Source organism: Denticeps clupeoides, chromosome 2 (assembly GCF_900700375.1).
Source record: "Denticeps clupeoides chromosome 2, fDenClu1.1, whole genome shotgun sequence".
Classification (NCBI taxonomy): domain Eukaryota; kingdom Metazoa; phylum Chordata; class Actinopteri; order Clupeiformes; family Denticipitidae; genus Denticeps; species Denticeps clupeoides.
In genome coordinates, this window is record NC_041708.1 from 14,778,065 (window position 1) to 14,792,054 (window position 13,990).

The following is a 13,990-nucleotide window of genomic DNA, read 5'->3' on the forward strand; positions in this document are numbered from 1 at the left end:
TGGAACAACCCTCGCGGCTGTAGGTGACTTATTTCGCGTCAGGAGGCGAGTCTACATTTTAATAGCCCACGAAACGTTATATTTCGCTGAAAGGTCGCAGTGTCAAGTTTGTATATCCGAAAAATCGTGGGCGCACAAAGGTACGTTTTTACTCGCGAAGAAGCAGAATTGTGGTATAAACATGACATTTTTTAGATTTGAAATATTTGTTTCTTGTCACATGTAAATTTCAGAAAATGTAACTATATCCGTTCTTTTTTTCATTAAATTCGTACAGTATTTGTAAACACAGGTCGGTCATAGATGTTGAAGATGACCTGATCTCTGTTGCCGTGGATCCCGCTGCGTTTTCTGGGTTGCATGTCCGGATTTCGCGAGGTTTTTGTGATATTTTAGTGCGCGCACTGCTGTAGTGAAAATCTCCATTGTTTCTCCGCGCTCAGTTTTGCAGATCCGTGCATTTTCACTCACATTTGTTTTATGAACATCGACGATTGCGCTGTTTGTCTGGATGACCAGTGGGAAGGTCGATGGTGTATTTTGAATGAGTTTCCAGGAAGTAGCCGGGTGAGAATTTGTTCAACCCGCACCAACATTCGTTCCTGCTAAAAGCCCCCCTGAACAGGGCCGCTGAATTTTTTTTTTTTTTTTTTTGGTGTGTCCTCTGATAATTGTGCACAAACTGTGCGACTTCTCAGTATCATGCACACAGTGGTATACCTGAAACCAATGTATTGAAGATTATATTGCCTATCCTTTTGGGCTTATCTTTTTAAGAGTAATTTGTATATCTTATGTTTACTACTTTTTTATTTGTTAAAAGCAGTGGACGCATTTCGTTGTGTGCACCGTGTGCTGTACTGTGTTTCACAATGACAATCACTTTACTTTAACTATCTTCCTCAGTCGACTGCACCTTAAATGTCCTTGTTCCTTGAGAAGTGACAATGACAATAAAGATGTATCTTATCTTCTATTAGTATTAGTAAGTCCTTAATAATATTGTCTGAGGTTTTGTCTTTGTTGAATGAATATAAATGCAATTTGGAGCGTTTTTGCACATTTTTCTTTTTGTATTCGGAAAAGATGTCTGGAGAGCTGTCTCTCAACATCAACATAAAGGAACCTCGCTGGGATCAGGCCACATTCCTCGGGAGAGCCAAGCACTTCTTCATGGTGACTGACCCCAGAAACGTCCTGCTGTCTGGTGAGGTGCTGGAAGAAGCTCGCGTCATTGTGGAGGGCTACAGGTATGGTTCTTCTGAGAAGATCTTGCCAGCTACACGTTTGTTTTTGTATCATGCTGAAAACGTATCGTCTTTTTATATGATGTCAAAAATACAAAACTGTATCTTAATCAGTTTACGGAAATTACATAGGATCGGTTTAATTGTAGTACACCGCGCGCGCCACCAGATGGCAGAATGCGGCCCACCGCTTTCATTTAGATAGAGATAGATACCGACATTTATATTTACTGCATTTATCAGACGCCCTTATCCAAAGCGACAATCAGTAGTTACCCGCTAGGCTACTACTACTCTTTCGTCTGCTTTCATGTGCTGTAAAGTGCAAGTTGCTAAAAAAAAAGTGGACACACATGCACAAGACTCAGAAAAATACCACATAATTCAGTAAAATACACACAAAAAGGCTACACACTACATTTTAAGAAACTCTGTATACCCAAAATTAGTTATAACCCGATCCGATGTGTTTGCCAGAACCATTTTGGATTCTTGGTGTGTGGGTAGCCTAGTGGGTAACACACTCGCCTATGAACCAGAAGATCCAGGTTCAAATCCTACTTACTACCATTATGTCCCTGAGCAAGACACTTAACCCTAAGTTGCTCCAGGGGGACTGTCCCTGTAACTACTGATTGTAAGTTGCTCTGGATAAGGGCATCTAATAAATGCTGCAAATGTAAATTTTTTGCTCATGAGTGTTCTTGTCTGCTTTGTTCCACCCAGGCTTCGGGTTTGTTTTACTGTGATGGAAACACATGTATCATATGTAAACTCACTGCTTGCCATTGAGTGTTTCATTGCTGTATGCACACATGCAGAATGAATCCGGGCAAACGGAATTTCATGAATCCGGGCACACTCCCCTTCACCTCCCCTTCAACAATTCAAACTCTATACATTTTACAATGTTTAATATAAAACATTTATCTATGGGGGGTTTGAACCTGTGGCTTTGTGGTTGTCTGGTTCATAGGCGAGTGTCTTATGCACTAGGCCACCCAAATTGTGAGTGGTATTTGTTTTAAAAATGGAGATCAAGCTGCCTAATTTTTGTGCTGCTTGAGACTGTGCTAACCATAAAATGCTCCAAACCTGATCCAGAGGGATTCGCTTTCATAAGTAAGGCTGAACCATTTGTTTTGGTTGTATTTGCCCATTATATTAACATGTTGACTGTTTTTTGTATATTGCATGTATTTGTGTTTATTAAAGGATTGCCGTTGTGAGGATTTTAGTAGGCCTTTAGTAGTAGTAGTAGTAGGCTCGACTATTGTTACTCTCTCCTGGCTGGAGCCTCTGCAGTCACCATAAAACCACTCCAGATGATCCAAAATATGGCAGCCCGTCTCATCTTCAATCAGCCAAAATACACCCATGTTACGTCTATTCTTACCTCTCTCCACTGGCTCCCGGTAGCTGCTCGCATTGAGTTCAAATCCTTGATGCTTGCCTACAGGGCTGTAAATGGAACTGCACCCTTCTATATCAATACAATACTACCAATACAATACTACCTAGCTACACTCCTCAGATCGTCAAATGAAATGAGACTGAAAAACTTGCCCTCCTCCATTCGACTAGCCGAGACTACCACCACCTTTAAGAAGCAGGTGAAAGCCCACTTATTCAAAAAGTATTTCAGACAAATCTAACACTTTCACACGCACATTCGTACACACTGAACAAAATAATACATATATATATAATTTTTTTTCTTCGTCTAGCACTTAACAATCTCTGAGCATGCTCTTTGCTGACAAGTTAGGCTTTATCAGGGCTCCTAGTTTTGTAAACTCAAAAGTCTATAGAAATCGAACGAGAATTGCTGGTGTCTTCCTCTTGTAAGTCACTTTGGATAAAAGCATGTGCAAAATAAAGTAAAGCCTTTAAGTTTTACCAGTGTCCCACTTTTTTGTTTTGTTCTGTTCTTGTTTTTTCTTGATCATGTTTCATTCACAAAATCAATACTATCCATGCAAGAAAAGATGTATATGTTTTTGACAATTATTTCATATGACTAGGAAAGCATGGCAGACATTCCTCAGGTCTGAGTAGGATCTGCTTCAGGCCTAAATTCTCTGTTTCTTCTTTGAACAGGAAGGGGAGTGTTAAGCCTGGTCTGACAGAAGATGAGCTCTGGAGGGCTAAATATGTCTACGACTCTGCATTCCACCCAGACACTGGGGAGAAGATGTTCCTTATTGGTCGAATGTCTGCCCAGGTGCCCATGAACATGACAATTACTGGGTGCATGCTCACCTTCTACAGGTACCAGTGAGCTGGAGGTGAACTATTGGTGTATGGAATTTGCGTTGCACCACCTCTTCTTTCTCATTGTTTTCTCTCTCTGTCTTTCTGCCAAGGACTACACCTGCAGTCGTCTTCTGGCAGTGGGTGAACCAGTCTTTCAATGCTATTGTCAATTATACCAATCGCAGTGGGGATGCTCCTATGACAGTCAAGTAAGGATGTTGTGTTTTGTATTAGTGTTTTCCCATCCAGCTAGACATTACTTAATAATAAAGCTGTTAACTTCAGCTATGCTACATGTATGTGTTATATACAAACATACTGTTCTGCTCTCTCAAGTTTGATAAGATGTAACTTGATAAGAATATTTGTTGTTCCATTGCAGCTTTTGTTGAGGCACCACACAGTCCAGTAATTTTTTTTGGAGATTTTGGAGACACGTATGACTAATCAATTTGGATTCCCATAATTACCAGCAATCTACTGAAAACATGCTTTTGAGTTAATGACCAGAGGGGGTTAAAACACTTTCTTCTTAATACAGAAAATGTCAGTACTGGCTGCAGTTGAGTAGAATGGGTGGGGACTGTTTGTTCATGTTCTTATTTCTCTGCAGTCAGCTGGGAGCTGCGTACGTCAGTGCAACATCTGGAGCGGTCATCACAGCTCTAGGACTCAAGTCTCTCACTAAGGTGCTGTTTTTTTGAACACTCAAACACACACCACAGTCAGTCAGAGGAAGTGTCATCTCAGTAGAAATTCGCACAATGCAAAGTTTTATTAAAACACTGCCCTTTCTGTTATTCAATACTCTTGCTACCTAAGACTTGTGCGCACTTGCATCTTCATATTTGTTAATGAGGTCTGGAACTACAAAATCACCTAAAAAGTGAGAAAGTAAGTGACAAAAAAAGAGACTGCAATGAGCAACATCAAGTTCACTTGGTAGAAATTGTTCTAATACTTCAGAGTTGCCAAAGTTCTTTCAAAAAAAGTGTTTATGGTTTTAAAGCTGTCTATGGTTCTTGGGTTTGTGCATTACCTTTCCTTTTCTCTGCAGCGTCTTCCTGCCATAATTGGACGTTTTGTTCCATTTGCTGCAGTGGCTGCAGCCAATTGCATCAACATCCCTTTCATGAGGCAGAGGTGAGTGATCCTGGTAGAACACAAAACCATAAGTACAGCCAGATGTACAGTCAACATATACATGCATACCTGACTACGTATTGTAAAAGTTTATTTTAAAGATTCTTCACGTCACAGGTTACATTTGCTATTTCTTTTGATATATTACTGTTTGTAATTGTGTAGATTTAATGCAACAGTGTTTTCTTGATCTTGTATGTATGTAATGTATGTAAATGCCTTTTTCTCCTATAGAGAACTAAAATACGGCATCCCAGTTATGGATGGGAATGGGAATCGTCTGGGCGAGTCAGCCAGTGCCGCTAAGCAGGCCATTGTACAGGTGGTCGTGTCACGGATTGGCATGGCTGTACCAGCCATGGGTGAGGACCTCATTTTAGTGAACATTTTTATCACTGTCTAATGCAGCAAAAAAATAGGTCACGCTCTGAAGGGGGGTTGTTGAATCAGTGCATTCTACATGCAATATTCTCTTGCTCTCATCATCCCAGATGTTTTGACAATTCAGTTTTTGCGGTATTAATACAGTGGGGTCTAAATCAAAAAACGTACATTTAAACCAGTTCTAAATTTACAATGTTGGATGTTTAATTTCTGTTTCTTGCCTTTGCCTGCTAACAGCCATCCCCCCTATCATTATGAATGCCCTGGAAAAAAGAGCCTTTCTCAAGGTAATATGGCGAAATTGGGTTCAGATTATTGCAAACTTTGGTGACACAAATATCTCAATGTTTTTGTAGTTTCTTAACTACAACTTCATCTGTGGTTCCCTCTTACTCATGTCGCCACACCTCTTACTCATCTTTACTTATTCTTTCTCAGAGGTTTCCTGTTCTTAGTGCACCAGTTCAAGTTGGACTTGTCGGGATTTGGTGAGTGTGCAAACAATGACACAATGCTCATATTAACTCTTTTATGCATATATGAAACATCTCATGAAACCTCTAGTTTGCTAAGCCAAATAATAATATCAAGACTGGTTTTATACCCAGAGCCAACTGGCATCACAATTGATTGGGTACTTTTTAAATTGTTCTGGACACTAAGGGCCCTATTTTTGCTATGCAAAGCACAAACGCTACATGCAATATGCTGCATCATTTAAGATGGGAACACATAAAGGTCATAACAAAAATATGATTATCTTCACTGTACTCAGTGATTCACTTTTTTGTGCCACAACAAAGCCATTACGGTAGTAACTGACTGATGTACGTAACGTTTTACTAGGAATAACTATTTTATGACAAGTGTGTGGGAGAAGCAGTGGTGACTATTCTGTGACTAAGTTCAGTGCAGTTACACTACTTACAAATATTTACAATCACAGCTAGCTACATGGGGAAGCAAACAATCCTTTTGTTTCATCTTGTTCACCAGCGTATAGCCACACGCTGCTTTGGACTGGTTTTTGGAAGAGTGAGAGATTGGAAATGTGAGATGAGTAGGAGAGGGCTTTGCCCATGGTTACCCCAAGGTTGCATGCAGTGAGAGAAGGAGAGATCGTGGGAATTGTCCATTTTAAGATACTGGTGTTTTGGAGGAATTCAGATGAATGAATAGTAGTTTAGTTTTGCTGTGGTTGAGTGTCAGACGATGAGCTGCAATCCAGAATGAAATGTCAGACGAGATCTTGACTAACACATCTGACTTCATTTGCTGACATGCCCCCTCATGCCAAAATGAGAAGGGAAAAAAGTAAAACGTTTATATGCAATATTTGCATGCATAAGTTGAAATTTGATATTTATCACCTAGTACACAGTTGTGACCTGTGTGAGATGTTTATATTGAATAAATTTTTTTTTCTTTAATAGTTTGGTGTTTGCCACCCCTCTTTGCTGTGCCCTGTTTCCGCAAAAGAGGTATGTAATGATTAGGGTTGCAAAATTCCCAGAATTTTCAAAGATGGAAACTTTCCACGGGAATTAATGGAAATAAACGGGAATTTATGGGAATAAACTGGGAATTTTCCAAATTGAAGGTTGGCTCTTCTTAGGGAACTTAAATATAGTTGAGCAAAGTATATTTTAGCATAGTATTGACAAAAACAAACAAATGCAATTCAAATACACTTGAATATCCATGCCATTCCTTAATCACATGTACAGAGCACATGCTTGCTGCATGGCTATTGAGACCACCTGTACACATGGACCACACTTTTGAGCCTGAAGGACAAAGAGCATTGAAGGCACACATTTGAGCCTGTGGACTTAACAAGTGAGGTAAGTTGGTGGGAAAGTGTATCTAGCAGTCAGAAAATCCTCAAACCTATTGCAGCAGCAGCAATAGCGAAGATAGAGGGGGATGGTGCCATCTTGTCAGATGTCCAGTGCCTTTTTGCAGAACTCAAAGAAGAAATCCAGACAATTCTGCCCACTTCCCTACTACTGAAAGCAGAGGAAACGGCTGTGGTCAAGTCATTGGAACAGCGGAGGGAGTTCTGCATGAAGCCACTGCATGCAGCAGCATACATGCTGGACCCCAAATATGACAAGGGCATACTTTCTGGGGAAGAGATCAATGGTGCCTATGCGGTCATTACAGCCATGTCTGACCACCTGGGTCTCGATAAAGGCAAAGTTCTAGGCAGTTTGGCAAAGTATCGAACAAAGCAAGGCCTTTGGAAAGGGGATGGAATATGGCAGTCATGGCAGCACATATCTGCAGCCACCTGGTGGAAGGGACTATGTGAATCTGAGGCCCTTGCACCTGTAGCCTCCATCCTCCTCCAAATCCCACCATCATCAGCCGCCGCCGAGCGCAACTGGTCACTGTTTGGGAACACCCACACAAAGGTTCGCAACAGGCTCACAAATGTGAGAGTGGAAAAGCTGGTCGGCATTCGGGCAAACCTACGGCTCTTTGAGCCTGACACAGAGCCATCCTCAACAAGGCTGGAAAGTGACACTGAAGAGGAAGACTCAAGAGTTGGATGCTGAGGAAGTGGACATGTTGTTGGATGATGATGACGTCCAGGAAGAGTCTATTGACTGAGCAAAAATGAGAAAAGAGGATTGCTTGAAGGAAGATTTGCATGTTTAATGGGACGTTTTGGAGGATAAGTGGCATTTTTCATTTAACCTTTTGAATGGGACTTTGTGGAGATTTTTGAACAAGGGGCATTTTTGAATGAGCGGGGTTAGGGGATGGTAATATTGAACTCAACATTTCTGTTTTTATTCATCCATGAAACAAGTTATTGAAACATGTTCTATTCTACTGTACTTACAAATAAATCTGTTGAAAACATTTTGCATGGAGGTTTTCTTATGATTTCTGTTTATATTTATGCTTTGAAATAATATATTCCCAGTTGGTTCTCCTTAATTCCCATTAATTTCCAAAATTCCCAAGCTTAACTTACCATGGAAATTTACTGGAAACTTTTCGGAAATTTACTGGAAATTTTCCGCCCCTTTGCAACCATAGTAATGATACACCATACATTCATTTTTACAGTGGGTATGGAAAGTATTCAGACCCACTTAAATTTTTCACTCTTTGTTATATTGCAGCCATTTGCTAAAATTATTTCATTAAATTTTGTCCTTATTAACGTACATTCTGCACCCCATTTTGACAGAAAAACTGTCAAAATGTAATTGTTGACATTTTTGCAAATTTATTTACAAAGAAAAACTAAAATATCACATGGTCCTGGGTATTCAGACCCAATGCTGTGACACTCATATATTTAACTCAGGTTCTGTCCATTTCTTCTGATCATCCTTGAGATGGTTCTACACCTTCATTTGAGCCCAGCTGTGTTTGATTAGTCAAATTGGACTTGATTAGGAAAGCCACAAAGCATTTCAGAGCAAATTTGAATCATGAGGTCAAAGGAACTTGCTGAAGATTTCAGAGACAGAACTGTGGCATGGTAAGGTTACTAAGAGCACAGTGGCCTTCATAATCCGAAGGTTTTTACCAACAAGGCAATGACCCTAAGCAGACAGCTAAAATAATGGAGTGGCTTCTCAACACAAAAGTGACTGTTCTTGAATGGCCCAGCCAGAGCACGAACTTAAACCTAATTACCATCCAAACTGCCAGAACTGGAGAGGATCTGCAAGGAGGAATGGCAGAGGATCCCCAGATCCAGGTGTGAAAACTTGTTGCATCTTTTCCAAAAAGACGACTGCACATATGTCCAGTACATACAAGAGCAACCAAACACCATTGCATTGTGACTGTATTAGATCAAAATAGTGCTTTTACTAAATACCTTAGGACCATGTGATATTTCAGTTTTTCTTTGTTAATAAATCTGCAAAAATATTAACAATTCTGTGTTTTTCTGTGTTAACCATACAAACCAAAGACATTTCTAAATGACCCTAAACCTTTCAATAAAGTATTGTATATGTGTGCACATTATATATGTATAATTCTGTGTGTTTCTCTTGTTTGCCCAGCTCCATGAGCATAAGCAGTCTTGAAGTAGAGCTGCAAGAGAGGATAGCAGAACTCAGCCCTCAAACCACCACAGTCTACTTCAACAAAGGCCTGTAGGGCTGCTCACCCCCCACCCTTATAGAGTCTTAGTGACTTGTTTTATGTATGTGTTCCCTGCCTTTAAAACTTTGTTATTCAGTAAATGGGTCTGAGCTGTGAAAGTGAAGTGATTGTCATTGTGAAACACCACAGCACATGGTGCACACAATAAAATGTGTCCTCTACATTTGACCCATCACCTTAGTGAGCAATGGGCACCCAGGGAGCAGTGTGTGGGGATTGTACTTTGCTCAGCACCACTTCCTTACCCACTAGGCCACCACATTATCATGAACTTAAATTAAATGCTTTTCACCTGTCAGTGTTGTCAGCATTGAGTAATGGTGCTGAAATATCTTCATTTTGCACACCTGTTCATGATGTACATGATTACACAACAGCCACTTTTTGGATTAGTTTAGTCTTTATACCTCATGTTTTCTTTTCTGAGATGCTTGCTTTTAGGCCAGAATCAATTTTATTTGGAGTCATACAAATTTTGAAAGATTTTGAGCACAGGGTACTTTTTATTTCTATGAGGACAGTCATAGCTCTCCTTTGGGAGTCACTTAGAAAAATCAGTGCATTCATAGGCTCGCGGCTGGCATTACACAATGCTATGCTCTTTAAGCACAGCAGTGTAGTTTGTCGTTATAGTACTCAAGGAAATTGAGAACCTGACATTTCTCTTGTCATCTGGTCTAAGCTGATTTTTTCCTCAATGTTCTGACACTGCAAAGGAAGCCAAATTGAGGTAAGATACTGAAAATACATTTAATATTCAATAAAACAGTTATTATTTTGTTTGTTCCTGGTACATTTCTAGTCTAGTCAGTCACCCTAGTAATGTTCTTATTTGTGAAATTAGTTGTGAATGCTCACTCCATCTGTGTTATATTAGTTTTAATGAGTATTCTGCTATTAACATTATGCCTGATGCATTGCTTTCAAGTGAAAACATGTTTGTTTTAGTTTTTTTTACTGATTATCTTTATATGCATATGTGGTGTATTTGTGACACTTTAATCTGGCCATTTGTTTCCTGATATGAAAAGTTTCTACTGTGCAGTAGGAGTGTGTTGGCAAGGATCTCATGATACGGTACCTATAATGATACATGGGTCACAACACGATACGTATCACAATACTGTACATTAGGGGTGTGTATTGGCAAGGGTCTAATGATATATGGTGACTCATGATACAGTAGATTTTGCGATACTAAAAGATATTTGCATTCATGAAGATTGAATTTTATTGTAGGAAAGCTTCTTTGGCTTTGCAAACTAGAGGCTTCCAGTCACATCCAGTGTTATCATGAGACCTCGTTGTTCTGTCAGAATGAAGGCAGTAAATACTGAAATGCCAATTAATTCAAAGTATACAGCTGTACAGTGCCATCTACATGAGTGGAGGTTGTAGTCGCACACTGACTCTCACCGCTGATGACCTCACTAAAGAAAATGCTCAACAGCACTACCCAGTGGTTCCTCAATAAAAATATAGATATTTGATGTCCCTGTTTTGATACAATATCACCATGTAAAATATCTCAATATATTGCTGTATCAATACTTTCTAACACCCCTACTGTGGAGTAACTGTTTCGTTAATGCTTATGGCTGAGCTAGACCATCTACACTGAAGTGCACTTAACCCAAACATCCTTGCTGAGAACCTTGTTCACACTTGTAGTATGGTGCCATCTGTGCTTAGCTCTTTGCCACTTTGTGTTTTTTTTTTTTATTATTATTATTATTTTAAATCCTCAGTTGTCAGATAGACAGATGCAGTAATCAGAGCGTATGACTGGAGAGGAGCAATGAGATTTTTAGTTCCTTGCTCATGGGACTTTGCTCTGCCCACTCCTAGGTCTCTTTGCACCCCACAAAATTTAATCTCACTCCAGTAAAATTGACCCATGAGAAATGTGCATGCCTAATAACAATAACCTCAAACCTGATTTTTTGCACAAAAAATCTTGCGAATTTGGAAGCAGACCATCTCAGGTTATGAATAACCACTACAGGAAAAACAGAACTTGAGCTTTCTAATAAATAGATAAAAGTATATAGATGATCAGTCTTTTAAGAAAGACTCAAAAATCCACTAAATCCATTGCTGTATTTTTCATTTTGAAAGTGAAGTGAAGTCATAGTACACAGTTTGTGGGGACTGCTTTGCTCAGTGGCAACCTTCAGATTACGTGTCCGTTTCCTTACCCACTAGGCCACCACTGCCCCTCTTGCTCAGAAGAAAACAGACTTGATCCCATAAGTGAACCAGGCAAAGTGAGTCAAGTGGAACAGCGGTACATAGGCCATTACTTGATTAGCTCTGGCTTTGACTGTGTGGTTTAATAACCAAGGTTGTCAGTTGTGGAGGTTTGCTGCATTGAACATTGATTTTGAATGCACTACAGTAGTCAATATTTTAACCCAAGGACTGGTTTGGTGTCAGTAATGATTGTGCAGTGAAGTGTTGTAATTTTATGAATGTTATAGTAAAACACTTTGTATTTTATTGTGTAGCCCTCGAACAACTGTGATAGAGCTTTTTTGATCAACTTTTGTGATGTGATTATACTGCAGTGATTGTATTTATTGTAGCGTGTACACATGTATGCCGGAGTACACTATATTCATAAGTACATATAATTAATACTCAAGAATCATAATAGGGTCAAAACCTTTTTGGAGTATTTTAGATTTTTGTCTTCAATTTTGCTGGGAAAATGTTTTTAAAGTCTTTGCTATGAAACCTTATCAAATGAAACCACATTTTTGGGTGCAACTGAGGGCAATAATATCAGCTTGTAATTAGTCAGCTCCAGAAAAGGTATATTATTATAGAATGAAGAAAGTGTTTAATGGATGTTGCGTTTGACACAAGATAATTTATTTAGCTGCACAATAAATAAGCTTGTTTTATGTTTGAAGAAAATGCCATTATGATGTTGTCCACCTAGTTTCTGTAGTTTCTTTTAAATGTGTGTGTGTGTGTATATATATATATATATATGAGAGAGGGGGGGGGGGAGCAAGAGATGTTTGTCAAGAATGGGTGGATGTACTATGCAAATTAGATTTTGTTGTGTGCAAATACTATGCAAATAGGACCTTTTTGATAGTTTATAATCATTATTTTTGATGAAAGTCAGTTGATGATTGCTCTTGATTGTAATGTAACATGCTTGTTAATGTAACATGCTTCAAAGTCTGTTAAAATGGTAGGTGTAGCACAGACATAAATATGGCTGTCACCATCAAGTAGGAAATGGGTGAAAACCATGGGAGAAATGTCAGATTGGTGTAATAAAATAAATGTCTCTATTTATACAAGTCTCTATTTATTTTAACACATTAATAGATCAGGGAAACGGTATATATTTAGCCTGCCTATTTAATTCCATTATTTAGTCTTTTATATATCTGTAGTTGTTTCTTACTGAATTGTTTGTGGATCTATGTATTTTTTTCAGCATTTATTATCCAGTAGAATTACAAAATAATGTATTCACATCTTGCTATTTTACATTATTTTAATAAAAGAGACTGAAGCAAAACTTTGTTTAGTTTTGGAAAGAGTGTGATTTCCTTTAGGCTTTAAGCCTGTTGTAACAGATACATCTAGAATATTTGAGTACATTCAATTTAATTATTTTTTTGTGTGTGCGTGTAACATATTGACATTGGTTCAGTCACTGAAACTGCTAATTTGTAATATTTCCCAATTATGTGTTAAAACTACATTAGTGGATTTACTGATAACAATGGAAAAGTATATTTAATTGGTATATTTGATTATTGAATAATGTGTGACTTATATAATGTTGCATCATGATACACTATTCCACAAAGTTGCTACTAGTACACACTTTGTCTGATTAGTGTGACTTACGGGAAATTGTGTTTATGCGTGAAGTGGTGTATAAAAGTGTTTGCCCCCTCTGACTACTATTTTTCCATGTTAGTTTACCTGACAAAGTGATTTTCCCCTAAACCTAATGACTTGTTGGATGAGCATTTTATGGCAGTTGTTCGCTACCGGGGCAGAATTGTATTTGCACTGAGGTTACCAAAATTATATTTGTAAACATTAAATGCATAAATAATAACACACTCAAAGGGATAATCAAAAACAATTGCACATAAGCAGGGGGGTACTACTGTTTTATGGCACTGTGGAGGACTTTTGACCCCCTCATCTTTGCAGAATTGTTGTAGTTCAGACACAAATGTAAATCAAGTCCAAATTGCAAACAAAGCAGAGAAATTAAGCTGACAAGTAAAGACAATAGAACTTCTAGAATGATAAATTAAAGTGAAGTGGTTGTGCAGCACAGCACACGGTGCACACAACGAAATGTGTCCTCTGCTTTTAACCCTTCTCTCTTAGTGAGCAGTGTGTGGGGATGGTGCTTTGCTCAGTGGCACCTTGGCGGATCAGGATTCGAACCCTCTGATTACGGGGCTGCTTCCTTAACTGTTAGGCCGGGGGGCAGTGGTGGCCTAGCGGTTAAGGAAGCGGCCCCGTAAACAGAAGGTTGCTGGTTCGAATCCCGATCCGCCTGAGGTGCCACTGAGCAAAGCGCCGTCCCCACACACTGCTCCCCGGGCGCATGTCATGGCTGCCCACTGCTCACTCAGGGTGATGGGATAAATGCAGAGGACAAATTTCACTGTGTGCACCGTGTGTTGTGCTGCTGTGTATCACATGTGACAATCACTTCACTTTACACTTTACTGCCCCAACTTTACATTACACCAGATCTTAACTATCATCTTAATGTCAGTGCTGCCATATTGTGGAAATGTGTGAATTACATTTACATTTAAGGCATT

At 39.1% G+C, this 13,990-nt stretch overlaps 2 protein-coding genes and 1 long non-coding RNA gene across 5 annotated transcripts in view; 1 reads left to right on the forward strand and 2 right to left on the reverse strand.

Moving 5' to 3' along the window:
* pdzd7a (PDZ domain containing 7a) overlaps positions 1–527 on the reverse strand; it is a 32,814-nt gene extending 32,287 nt beyond the window's left edge. For 2 of the 3 annotated variants that reach the window (XR_003748912.1, XR_003748910.1), the window contains exon 1: positions 318–468. The gene's annotated coding sequence lies outside the window, so the exon portion shown is untranslated. The other variant, XR_003748919.1, reaches the window with a different exon arrangement.
* sfxn3 (sideroflexin 3) lies at positions 1–12,711 on the forward strand. The gene is made up of 11 exons (XM_028970312.1): positions 1–140; positions 1,087–1,250; positions 3,348–3,518; positions 3,614–3,712; positions 4,117–4,192; positions 4,561–4,646; positions 4,881–5,008; positions 5,268–5,317; positions 5,469–5,518; positions 6,464–6,511; positions 9,068–12,711. The coding sequence occupies exons 2-11, from the start codon at positions 1,087–1,089 to the stop codon at positions 9,162–9,164; spliced, it is 969 nt and encodes a 322-aa protein (XP_028826145.1). The 5' UTR covers positions 1–140; the 3' UTR covers positions 9,165–12,711.
* LOC114784709 (uncharacterized) overlaps positions 4,521–13,990 on the reverse strand; it is a 21,399-nt gene continuing 11,929 nt past the window's right edge. Inside the window, exon 3 of the long non-coding RNA XR_003748920.1 lies at positions 4,521–4,656. This is a non-coding gene — a long non-coding RNA (uncharacterized LOC114784709). The remainder of the gene's footprint in view (positions 4,657–13,990) is intronic.